Consider the following 13,361-nt stretch of genomic DNA (forward strand, 5'->3'; position numbering starts at 1 on the left):
AAAAGTAATATTCAATATTCGGCAGCCGGTACAGCCCGGAATCAGCCGATGCGAACAAATGTTCGCCCACACAGAACAGAGGCCAGCCGACGTGCATAGCGGGGTGTGATGGCTGGACCTCAGCCCTACTTAGTGGCCGAAACGTGCAAGGGCAAACTAAGGAGCCAAGAGCAGAACATGTAAAATATCTAAACGACTTTTAAATAAGAAATCAAAAAGCAACAAATGATACGACAAAATAGTTCACGCACGTAACATCCAAACTGAGAATTTCTGTTCGGTGAAGGACACCCCTAAAGAATCAAGCACGAGTGCCGGTCCGCGAGCCGTCGGCAGCCGTCAGGGCAGCGCACAGAAAGGGAGCCCGCAAGGCTGCTGGGCACGTGCGAAGAAATTCCCGGAAGTGCCGGTGAGCGAATGGATGTGCGTTGAAACACGGCGCCACTTTCCTCCCCACGGGCTGGCAAAAGTTGGAAAGCAGGGCAGTAACAAGAGCTGGTGAGGATGAGGAGAAACGGGGACCCTCCAGGGGGAGGCTCCGTGGCCATTCGTGAGAAAAATTTGGTAGAACCACAGGGAAATTAACCCGTCCGCCCCGTAATCCCATCCTGGGGGCTTATGTTGGAGAACCCGCCACGCAAGCGCGGAAGGAGACCCATGAACGTATAAAATGCAGCCGAGGCCCCCTGAGGAACACCAACGAGCCCTTCGAGCGATGAATCCCACGTAGAACAAGCACCACGTATTGAGTGAGGAAAGAAACAGCACGAGATCTACAGCACGGCGCTGCCGCACGCGGCAAAAGTGTATTCAACACACACATCAGTGCGTCTTACGAGGATGCGTTTGTATTCAAAGACGCGCGATCCGCACACTCGAATGGGTGCTTAGGTTGGCATGAGCAGGGAAGAGACAGCCGTAAAACCAGAGAAGCCTTTCGTGGACTAGCATCGGGAGATCCAAACAAAAAGAGCTCGAGGTGTTCAACTATGTCTTAAACAACGTGTGTGCCTCAGGAAGGTGCCTATAAAGGGTCCTGGGGTGAGGAAGACATCCAAAGCTGAGGATCCACTAGACCCTGTCTGCCTGGGCTTAAGTGAGCGCGTGTGGGGCCTGGACCACTTATCTTCCCGCAGGCCGGGGAACCACACTCGTGTAGGTGCCTCAAACTTTACCTGCTAGCCCCCTGGGGCCACTGCTGGTCCCAGCTCCCAGACATCCCAGGCCTGGAATCCACACCCACCCCTCGTTTATTCCCACTCGCTCTAAATAGGAGCACTTGCATAAAAACATTTGCATAAAAACATTTCCAGGAAGGAAAGGGGCTCGGTGGGAGCGAGGGATACCTTCCCCGTGTCCCGGGGGGCTGCGAACGCAGCATACCCAGTGGGCGGAGCCACAGTCCACCCAGGACGGCAAGAACAACCACACAACTAACCAAGTAACTAACGGCTTGAAACCAGGGTCAACGGGAGAGGGGGTCAAAGTTCGCTGCCAGATTTTGCTTCAGCTTAAAGATAAGCCCATACAGGGCCAAAAGGGGCAGCTGTCCTCCCCCAAGTCCAGGCGGCACGTCAAAACAGGGCGCGGGGGTTTCAGCCCCAGACCTCGATGAGGTCCCCAGATTCCATGCCCAGATCAGCGGGCAGCTCCTTGCCTGAAAGCTTTGTCCCATCAAAGAAGAAGGAGAGCTTGTGGCCTGAGAGTCCCATGGCCTCCTCGTAGCGGGACATGAGGGTCTTGAGAGGAGAATCCTGGACAGAGAAGAAAAAAATGGATGTAAGAATTCGAAAAGATGGGGTGGAGGGGAGGGGAGGGGGTGCCTGGATGGCTCAGTCAATAGAACATGTGACGCTTGCTCAAGGGGTTGAGCCTCATGTTGGGTGCAGAGGTGACTTAAAAATAAAATCTTTAACGGGGTGCCTGGGTGGCTCAGTCGGATGAGCGTCTGACTTCGGCTCGGGTCACAGTCTCACGGTTTGTGAGTTCGAGCCCCGCATTAGGCTCTGTGCTGACAGCTTGAAGCCTGGAGCCTGCTTTGGATTTTGTGTCTCCTGCTCTCTCTGCCTCTCCTGCTCATGCTCTGTCTCTCGCTCTCTCTCTCTCTCAAAAATAAATAAGCATTAAAAAAAATAAAAAAACAAAAAAACCTCACAATTAATAAAAAATTAATAAACATTAAAAATTTTCAATTAAAAAAATCTTAAGAAAAAAAAGAATTTGAAAAGAGGGGCTGAGAACTTATAGAGATGGACAGAGGATTCAGGACAGAGAGGAAAAGGGGACAAATCAAGTCAGAGCCCACGGAGGGGAAGGTGAGTGGACAGAGAAGCTAGCACAGCCGGGTCCCTCTCTAGGGGACCGGGCCACAGAGGCTAAGGCTTAGGCTGCAGGCTCCGGGTCAGGTGGGTTCTGCAAGCCCCAAGCTCCTCACCTACCAATGGAGGCGTCTGTTGCAGTGAAGAAGACAGCCCAGATCCTAGAGTGAGGATGGCCCGAGGTGCAGGCCAGGCTCTCCCACTCAGCTCATGTGTGACCTTGGGCAAGGGCCCTGGTAAGTGTGAATGTGACCATTTCCCATTTCCAGATGGGAAACAGGGCCTTTGCGGATGTAATCAGGTGAAGTCAAGGGCACACTCGCTGAGGGTGGGCACCAGCGTCTGGCATCCTTGCAAGAAAACACACAGGCAGAGACACACAGGGAGGACACCCCGTGACGACAGAGGCAGACACTGAAGGAGGGGGCGGGCGCAGCTGCAGGCCAAGGAGTGCCCAGGACCGGCGGCCACCTCCAGGAGTCAGGAAGAAGCAAGGAGCGTTTCTGCCCGGAGCCTCAGACAGAGCACGGCCCCTGCTGAGCACTCGGCTTCGACTCCTGGCCTCTAGGACCGTGTGAGAATACGGTTGTTTTAAGCCACCCGGTTTGTGGCGTTTTGCTACAGCAGCCCCAGGAACAGACACTGCAAATTATCCCGCCTCTCTAGACCCGTGTCCCTATGTGTTAAATGAGGGCAACGACAGCGGTTTCCATGCAATGTCACCGTGAAGTTCACCAACACCCTGACTGGGAAGTTAATTATCTCTAGCATGGGGACTGTCACTCAGAAGCCTGGCACTGTTGTTCTGTTTCATTGGTTACCGTCCAAGGGTCCTTTCCATTTTAAGCAGGAGTCGGGAGACTAGAGCAGAGGTTCCCAGCACGAGGGGGAGCAAAGCTGAACAGTGGGCTCTCCCCACTCTCTAGCACGGGCAGGAACCCAAAGTGCTCGGGACTCGGGGGGAGCCACCCGCTGGTAACTGACCAGAGAGACACGGTCGGCAGAGGAAAGGGTGAGGGGCCCAGACAGCCATCTCTCCCACTCACCGGAGACAGCGAGACTTCCAGCATCTGGTGCTTCTCCTTGCCCTGCACCCGCAGCTGGAGCAGGCGGGACATCTCTGAGGTCTCCGGAGAACTTGCTAGCACCACGCAGTCTGTGGGAGGCAGGATCGGGAAGCCAGGCTTAAGGGGGGGACTGGAAGCAGGGCCCCCTCTGGGCCTTTTCCTCTATCCCCTCCCTGTGGCCAAAGCCTCCTCAAGGCTCCACCTCCCTGCCTTCCTCTCACCAATGATGTCAGCCACTCCAAGCTTTAGGGTCCTGGGAGTGGCAGTAGGGGACAGCTCTGTCTCTCCGAAGAGCAAAAGGATCCTGCTTGGGGACACCCCGAGATGGGTGGCCATGTGGTCCACCACACTCTGTAGGGGCTCCGACTGGCGAGGGGACAAGAAGCAAAGGAGGCCACCTCCTGACGTGCCCCCCCCCTCCCCCCCCACGTTTCTGGCCTTTGCTACCCGCTGAGCTTCTCAGCTGGGAGTCCCACAGATTTACCTGGCAAAATACAGAATAAAGTCACGTCCATATGGGGTTCGGGGAGGTAACACAAAGAAATGAAGCAGCCGTGGATTAGGAGGGAAAAGGGCAGGGGTGGGGAAGGCGGCAAACTGGATCTCATACGCCCCCTCTAACAGGCCAGCTGTCCCCAGCTCTGGCTGATGGGTGCCGTGTGGGAGCACAGGCCAGTGCAACTACTCCTTCCTATTTAAGAGAAGCCAGGCAACCGGTCCTTTGGATGAAATCACTCATTGAGGTGGGTGGCAACGAACACACGTCTGAAAAGCATTCTGCGTCCACGGGACAAAAAAAGTAAGACGCGCTGTCGATAAAAGCCATGGGCTGCGTGTTCGCAAGGCCTGGCTTCGCTGCTTGCCCGACACGTCGCTGCTGCTCCATAAATGGTTATTTCTGTTGTCACTCTTGTTTTGGAATTGGGCTCATCCCTACAAAAATAGTCGTTTCCACCAGGAAGCTGGGGGAGCTCAGAGTGAACGGGTGACATCTGTGACTAACACAGTTTAAAAGCAGGCACTAAGGGGCAGCACGGGGTCCGAGGGAAGGAACGGAGGAGGGGGCTACCAAGCAAAGCTTCTCAGGAGGCTTAAGTGGAGCCTTGAAGGGTGGGTGGGAAGTTTGCCGGAGAAGAGAGAGTGAGGGAAAGACAATCGAGACAAAGGGAAGAGCGAACTCAAGACATGGGGGGGGGGAACCTGGAAGGGCACTGGCTGGATGGGGAAAGCAAGACACGGTCCCTTCTGCCCTGACACCACACTCGCCCACAGGCAGCTCCGGGGACCCCTCTCCCACAGCCCTTCAGGCACTTACCATCCTCATGGGCAACCTGACCACATCAGCCCGGCACCTGATTTTCAGTGGGAAGAGCCGGGGGCTCGATGGAAGGGTGGGACCCTCCACTAGGACCACCTCATCCTCTTGGTTCTGGTGATCTTGGCCCTGGCGCTGCTTGGGACTCAGGCAGGAACGGAGATCTTGCAGGCGTTTGTTCACCTCCCTGGGGTGCAGGAAGGACGGTGGGTCAGCCAGGGTGGGCCACCCACCAAACCGCCCCTCTCTACCCCGGCGAGCCCCCCGCCCTTGGTACCTTAACTTCTGGAGTGCCCGAGTATGCTTCCTGCTTTTGGTTCTCGGAGGAGGCGGAGACAAAGGAGAGGTGTCTTGAAACCTACAAAGAGAAGCGAGGGCTGGGACGGAGGAAGAGGAAGGGACCCCAGTCCCATATGTCTCCTCCTGAGCTACCAAGGAGGTAGCTCCTTGGTCCTGGGCACCAACGTGGGGAAGTGGATTATCAAGAGGGAACACCTTCCAGTGACATCATCCGGTGGACACGGGGAGGTAAGGTCAGAGAAAACCTGAGCCATCATTTTTATACCCATGGGACCCAAATATTAGCAAGGAAAATGTCTAATTTTTAAGGTAAATTGCTTTCCTTGGGGCGCCTGGGTGGCTCAGTCGGCTCAGCGTCCGACTTCGACTCAGGTCATGATCTCCCAGTTCGTGAGTTCGAGCCCCCCATAGGGCTGTCCGCTGTCGGCACAGAGCCCACTTCGGATCTTCTGTTCCCCTCTCTCTCTCTGCCCCTCCCCTACTTAAAATAAGTAAATAAACTTTAAAAAAATGTTTACAAAAAAACAACTTCATTCCTCCCTGAACCTCAAGACTCCCTCCATCCCTTCTCCTTACCCTTTCACGAGCCACCCAAGGATCCTGCCCACCTCAGCCCACGCCCCCGGCTCCCCTTCTGCTCCTGGGGTCCCAGTGCCCCAGCCTCACTCACAGAAACACCTCCTTTGTCTTCTCTTCTGCCTCTCTACTCCTCAGCTTCTTCTTCCAGGGCGAATCTGGAAACGGGGCATCTTCAGCATGCGGACTGCTACAATCTGCCACATCGGCCTCTGGGAACAAAGAAGGACAAGTGGAAGGGGTAGGCTAAGAGAGGGCGGCGAGAGGCCAAGGAGAGGCAAGTCAGGGGCTTCACAAGGTCCTGAGAAAGCTGGAGACTGAGGGGTCCCAAGAAACACACACACACACACACACACACACACACACACACACACACACACAATAATGCTGGGGAAGCGCTCAAGGGGCAGGAATCACAGGGAAATGCCTGGTGCAGAGAAAACGATGAGCGGAGGTGTCTGAACCTCATGCTAAGGCACGAGCCGGCACGGAAGTGGGGACGATCGGAAGGTGGGCCACTCCAACTAACTTATGATTAACTTAATCTCCTTTTTTGATCACATGCCGCCCACATATAAAATACACACGATCTAGGAAATATGTTATTTACTTAATACACACGTGTTCCTTGTGACACATGCACATACTACCATGTATGTGACAGGACAAACTTCAAACCAGATGTTGGCAAAGGGTGATTTTTTTTTTTTTAATTGTTCCTCTTATTTTCTTCCTGTACTGGATTGGATGGGCATAGACAGACCACGTAGGTAGGGGCAGGAGGCGGCATGGCGCAGGGAGGGAACGAGGTACGGAGCAGTACAGGCCCTCTGAGCCCATGTTTCTCAAATTTCTTCCATGTGAGCATGATTACCACATTTTGTCATATCTCTGTAATACTTAGTATCTTTTTTTAATCACTCATTTTAACTACAACTCCTTATGACAGGAAACTAGAGGTTTATTCTAGAACACAGAAGCTCTTTTTTCATTTGTTTGCCATTAACCAAAGATCATCATTAACCATATAAATAAACACTGCAAAAACAAAGCAATGATAATGCATCCTAGATCGGTGGTTCTCGACCAGAGGCAATTTTGCCTCCCAAGGGATATGTGGCAATGTCTCGAGACAATTTTTGTTGTCATGATGAGGAGGCGGAGGGAGTCGGAGTGTGTGACGCTGGCCCCCGGTGGGTAGAGGTCACAATGCTGCTACACATCCTACAATGCACAGGACAGGTCCCCACAAAGAATTACTCAGTGCAAATGTCAGTAAGGTCAAGGCTGAGCAACTCTGTCCTCGATAAATGTGGCAGCCGGTAGACACATGAGATTCTGCATTTCTGCCAAGCTCCTGGGAGACACCTGGCGCACCTGGGCCTACATTTGAAGCAGCAAGGACAGAAGTACTACGTTCCAGGTACTGTCCTAACCATACATGTAGCCCAAGAGAGGGCTCCTTATGTATACTCTCTAATTAATTCTCACCCAAATCCTCTGGCGTAGGACCACTATTACCCCTAGTTTTCTGATGCCGAAACAAGGTCGCACAGCTACGAAAAGGTAGAGCTGAGATTCAAACCCAGGCCAGCTGGTTCCTAAATCAGCTGTTGATCACCCTACCATACTTGCTGCCGGTACAGAAGGCTTGGCCCAAGGTCTGCATTTGCCCACTGGATCCCTTCCTCATTAAACTTGACTCCTATTCACTGCCTTTGGGTGGTTCGCAAAACATCACATCACTGAGGGAGGACCAGTTCTGATAAGATTCAAAGAACACCATGCTGGCTCCAGAGTGTTCCCAAGGAACTTGTTGCAGATGTACCACGATGTTACAGATTCTCAACCCCTCCTCCTCCCCTGCCCCCAGGAATACAGAATCAGAATCTCTGGAGATGGCCTAGAAATCTGGAGATTAGCACACTCTTGTGCCTATCAGGTTGGGGGAAGGGCAGTTTGACAGCCCTTTCTGTGCCTCTTGGTTAACACTCATCTCATTTCAGGACAGAAGCTTTTGTCTGGCTAGGTTGAAGGAGTCATGCCTTTCCCTTGAGCCTCAGGAAAAATATGAACTGCAGGAGCGCCTGGGAATTTCTGGCGTCCGTGGGTGGCTCAGTCAGTTAAGCGTCCGACTTTGGCTCAGGTCATGATCTCATGTTCTGTGAGTTTGAGCCCCGCATCGGGCTCTGTGCTGACAGCTCGGAGCCTGGAGCCTGCTTCGGAGTCTGTGTCTCCCTCTCCCTCTCCCTCTCCCTCTGCCCTTCCCCTGCTCACGCTCTCTCTCCCTCTTAAAAATAAATAAACATTAAAAATAATAATAATAAACCGCAGAGATGTAAACTCCAGGAAGCTTCCTCAGAGAGGCCAGCACTGGGCTCCTCTCTGGAAGTCTGCCCCTACCTTCCTCAGCTTCTGGAGGGCAGAGTTTCAGGAGGGACAGGTGATCTGGGATGAGATGAAGGCTGCTTTTCACCTGTAAAGACAAAAGTGAATCAGTCCCAAGTCCTCCCTCTACTGAAAGGGAAACAGGGTGACTCATCCCGTCCTCCAGCTCTCAAGTCCAAGTCCTCTCTGGGCGAGTTAGGAGCCCAGCTTCCACAAGATCCAAATTAGAGTACCCTTACCGCTACAAGCCCTTTCCCTAAGGCATTAGTTTTTCTTTTACGCTCTTACTAGGTTGCTAGCCATCCTGCTACCTTGGAATCCTGGGGAATCCCAGCTTCCTAGCTCACCCTCCCACCAGGGGACCCAGCTTCCTGGAGTCCCCAGTCTTCTCTGAACTTCCATGACCCCAGCTTCCTGGATCCTTAGCAATGGGCCCCAACCTCAAAACCCAACATGCCCCAAATCCCAGCCCCAGGTCCTGCCAGCCCCTCTCAGAAGCATAAGGGATCCCGGCCCCTTAGCCTCTCTCTGCTTCTGACACTCCAGCTCCCGGGAATCCCAAACTCCTAACACACTCCAAACCTCTTCACCTCTCCAAACTGCAGAAACCTCAGGAACCCTGCATCTCTCTGCTTCCAAGGCCCCAACTCCCGCGTCCGTTTAGTCCCCCAAGACCAATCCCAGAAGCCTAATCTGAGCAGTCCCTAGACCCAGCCCTTCTGCGTTAGCCCTCCCGGGGACCGCGCTGCACCTTCCCGGAGTACACCGGAACAACCGGTGCCTCCCCCGGATCCAGCAGCAGCCGCCGCCGCCGCCTGACCGGGGCCCGCGGGGCTCCGGCGGGCGGGGCGTCCGCCCCTTCGCTGTCACTGTCGCTGTCGTCCCGGGGGGCAGCCGGCACTGGGGGCTCCGGGTGAGGGACTTCGACCGAGTCCGCAGCGCTGCGCGTTGTTGCGACCTCCAGGATATCTTCGTCGCTGTCGCTGACCAAGTCCACAAACACCGAGTCCAGGGTGGGCCGGCCTGGAGACCGAGGGACGCGAGGACGCCGGCCCCGGCCGCCCCGGGACCCGCGAGCCCCTCGGCCGATACCGCCGCCCCGGGATCGGCGGCCCCGTTTCCTCACCGGCTCCGCCATGGCACACACCAGCCGACCACAGTCCACCGCCTCTAGACGCCTCGCCCGGCCCCCTTCAGCGACCTGCGCTCCTCATTGGGTAAACCGCCTGCTAGTTAACACCTCTCCCTGCCCACACCCCCTGGCTCCTCCTCCCCGCCTTCTCATTGGTCGCTACATCCGCCCATCATGCATCCACCACTGAAACCAAGGCGCCAAAGATTCCAATCAGCCTCGGCGCAATCAGCGTGGCTTTCGATTCGTTCCGGCTCGCCCATTGGTCGTCTGCCTCTCTTCCTGACCTGCCCACTCCAGGCCCGCCCATTAAATCGACGCGTGTTCCTGGTTGGTGAGCGAGCGGGGCATCCTGGGAATTGTAGTCCTCAAGCCCTCCGACTACAAAGTGAAGGGAGACGGCCTCCGAATTTTTAGAAACCGCGGAACCAAGCTTTAGTCCTCTCCATTATCGCCGTTATCGTTTCCCGCAACTACGTTGTGGGCTAATTCCACTCATCGCCACCCCGACACACGCGCCCCTGCTCCGTGCAGAACCCACCCGGTACACACCCCGGCCCAGCACTGCAACGCCACTCAACTCTGAACCACCTCCCACATCACACATATCACACATACCCTCCCTCACACCCGACGGCCCCCACAGACGGGCTTCACGCGCAATGTTAACACAACACACGCCCTCGCGCAACACCCGTCCGCAGCACACACCTAAGCACAACACGCCTCGAAAACAACACCTGGTGGGACAAATCCAAGTGAAAAATGAGAGGCTTGATTCTCCCTGTTGAAAAGAAGGGGTGTGACTTCCCTCTCTCCCACGTTTGTTTCAGAATTTCTTTCTTCGTCCTTGTAAAATGATTGTACATCTCTATTGTGGTTAAATAAGCCTCTTGCAATTCTCAAAACTCAGGACTCCCGGGAGCTGAAAGCCATCTTTTTGAAATGCAAACCTCCCCTAGCGATAGATGATAGATCGAGATCTCCCAGTTCCTGGGAGAGGGATTAACAGCCTCACTTTGGTGGGGGCCTTGCTATGATATACTAAACTACCTCAGGTCAGTAATAGGCGAGAAGCTTGTTTCTCCCCTGGATATAAGCCAATAAACCATAATAAAGTTAGGATGAACTAGACAGGACTAAAGACGGTGGATTTTGAAATTTTTACCTTGAAAACAGGATAAGGGGTTGTACCTGCTTGGCTACCTGTAGAATTGCTTGTGTGAAACTGAAGGAAAACAACAACAACAAAAACACCTTATTCAAAATGAAGTTGGGGGACATCTGGCCAGCTTAGCGGGTAGAGCACGTGACTCTCCGTCTCCACGTCCTGAGTTCAAGCCCCACGGTTGGTCGTAGAACTTGATGTGGGGCCACCAGCCTACAGGTCAAGAAAAGAATTCTTGAGATATTCTGGGTGCAAAGAGGTGCTTTATTATAGCAGGGGACAAGACCCGTGGGCAGAAAGAGCTGCACTTTTGCTGTATGAAGCTGGTGGTTATATGCTTAATGCTCAAGAGGGAGGGGACATCCAAGTATTAGATCATAAATGTTTTCTTTGAATTTCTACTCATAAACCTCTCAAGATTTCTCTTATCATTCAGTTCGATGTTAACTATGGGTAGGTTGTACAGGCAGTCATGAGACCCTTTAAGAATGTAGCAGCCATGGGACACCTGGGTGGCTCAGTCAGTTAAGCTTCTAAGTCTTGATTTCGGCTCAGGTCATAATCTAACGGTTCATGAGTCCGAGCCCAGCATGGGGCTACTCGCCGACAGTGTGGAGCCTGCTTAGGATTCTCTCTCTCCCTCTCTCTCTCTCTCCCTCTCTCTCTCTCTCTCTGCCCCTTCCCAGGTCACGTGTGTGCTCACTCACGCTCTCTCTCAAAATAAATAAACTAAAAAAAAAAAAAAAAAAAAAAAGAATATAGCAGCCAGCACGTATTTGAGCCTCATCAGAATTATGTAGGCTTTGGATCAGCCTTCCGGGCTAAAGGTGAACATTTTCTGTTTTATCCCTCATCAGAGCTTACAAAAAAAAAAAAAAAATGAAGTTGGGAAGCCAGAGGGGGGGAGCTCTCATATCCTACCACTCCTTACAGCCTTTTCCAGAACCAACAAGAGACTTAAGTTGTATTTGCAAGAGGCAAGAGCCTACCCAGCAGGAGATTTTCTCCTCACCCAGCAGGAGCCCGGGTCAATGTGAGACTGGCACAACTCAGCCAATGAGAAGCCCCTATGCTTGGAACCCCCAGTTCAGTCCAATGAACTCTGTTTATAACAGCCATTCTCCCAAGGCCCCCTCTTTTCCTCTATAAAGCAGCGGTTCCTCTCCAGCCTTACCTATAATTTTGTCAGAGCTTACAAGTCTTAAGTAGTATTTCTCTGCTATTCCTGAATAAACCTATTTCTGCTGGGAAAAAATAACTGACACTGTTACTCTCATTTTTAATTTATTTTTTCAGACCGAGAGAGAGAATGAGCACGAGGGAGGGGTGAGAGACAGAGGAAGTGGGGGAGAGAAAATCACAAGCAGGTTCCACATTCAGTGTATAGCCCAGCACAGGGCTTGCTCCCATGACCCTGAGATCATGACCATCACCAAAATCAAGAGTCGGATGAGCGCCCTTAGCAGTTTTATTCTTTAAAAAAAAAATTTTTTTTTAATGTTGATTTATTTTTGAGAGAGACAGAGACAGAATGCGAGTGGGTTGGGGCAGAGAGAGACGGAGGCACAGAATCCAAAGCAGGCTCCAGGCTCCGAGCTGTCGGGACAGAGCCTGACGCGGGGCTCGAACTCACGAGCTGTGAGATCATGACCTGAGCCGAAGTCGGGCGCTCACCCGACGGAGCCCCCCGGGGGCCCCAACGGTTTTATTCTTAAGGTTAACACCTGTAATGTACATACCATTCTGGTTTAATGCTTCCAGTAATAAAGTCTGTTTTCTGTCTCTATCACCTGGGTGGGGGGTTTCTGCGTTGGAAGAAGAGTTTTGTTTTTTTCACACCAACACACCCACCGACAGCATCGTGCGCCTCGGAAGCTACATATGCTCCACACATCTACCTTACTGGCAACTCCTGGATCACGCGACACTTCACACCTCCCACATCACCTCCAACCGTATGGCCCCTGACGCCTCACCCGCGCCACACCTCACACACAGTACAGACACAAACACACACCCAGCAGGTGGTGCTGTCTACCAGGGGACAAAGGCACCTCGGACCCAGTAGCCGGGACTCCAAGGACCTCGCAGTCCCAGGAGATCTTCAGCCATTCTTGGTAGCCAGGCTGAGGGCACAGAGATTGCACCAGAAACCCTTCGGCCAGCCTCGAGCCCCACCTCGAGAGCCACTGCAAACTAGGGAGGCAGAGGGTAGCCCTGAGGACCTGGAACTTCCCTCAAGCCTCCTTCTTCTCAAACCTTGTTCAAGAGCTAGAAGTGGTCCAGCCCCTGCCAAAAAATTGGGTCCTGTGGATGTGGAGAAGCTTTGGAGTGTGACCTCCTCCTGGGCAAGGCCCTACACCGGAGGAAGCCCCCGTGCAAACGATCTTGGTGCCCTCTGGCTCCGGGCACACGGTAGGCCCCTAATAAATGCCGAATCATAATAAACTAATATTCGGCGTGCTTGCTATATCACCGTCATGAGCTTTACATCTAAGACACATTAAGGTAGGTAAAATCACCCCTATTTTACAGACCTCCGAACCACAGCACAGAGCTTGCGTCACACAGCTAGAGAGGGGTGAGCTAGGGTGCAAACCCAGATAGTCTGACACTTTAAAAAAAGAGGAGGGGGGCCGCCTGGGTGGCTCAGTCTGTTGGGTGTCCCATTCTTGCTTTGGGCTCAGGTCATGATCTCACGGTTCCTGAGTTCCAGCCTCCCGTCAGGCTCTGTGCTGACAGCGTAGAGCCTGCTTGGGATTCTCTGTCTCGCTCCCTCTCTGCCCCTCCCCTGCTCTATTTCTCTCTCTCTAAAATAAATGAATGAACTTAAAACAAAAACAGATAGTCCAGGGGTGCCTGGGTGGCTAAGCCGGTTAAGCATCTGAAATTGATTTCAGCTCAGGTCACGATCTCAAGGTTCATGAGTTCAAGCCCCGCGTCGGGCTCTGCACTGAGCATGGAGACTGCTTGGGATTCACTCTCTCTCCCTCTCTCTCTGGCCCTCCCTTGCTTGCGCTCACTCTTTCTCTCTCTCTCTCTCTCTCTCTCTCTCTCAAAATAAATAAAATACACATTTAAAAAGTTAAAAAAAAAG

General features: G+C 53.1%; 1 protein-coding gene across 1 annotated transcript; it reads right to left on the reverse strand.

The window, feature by feature from the left end:
• Positions 1–9,148, reverse strand: NFATC2IP (nuclear factor of activated T cells 2 interacting protein). Its single transcript, XM_019431875.2, has 8 exons — positions 8,716–9,148; positions 7,980–8,052; positions 5,671–5,788; positions 4,978–5,058; positions 4,701–4,887; positions 3,607–3,751; positions 3,365–3,474; positions 1–1,754 (listed from the first exon to the last, which is right to left on the reverse strand). The coding sequence occupies exons 1-8, from the start codon at positions 9,100–9,102 to the stop codon at positions 1,596–1,598; spliced, it is 1,260 nt and encodes a 419-aa protein (XP_019287420.1). The 5' UTR covers positions 9,103–9,148; the 3' UTR covers positions 1–1,595.
• Positions 9,149–13,361: the final 4,213 nt, after the last annotated feature.

This window comes from Panthera pardus, unplaced genomic scaffold (genome assembly GCF_024362965.1).
Source record: "Panthera pardus isolate Hobbes unplaced genomic scaffold, ASM2436296v1 HiC_scaffold_5, whole genome shotgun sequence".
Taxonomy (NCBI): domain Eukaryota; kingdom Metazoa; phylum Chordata; class Mammalia; order Carnivora; family Felidae; genus Panthera; species Panthera pardus.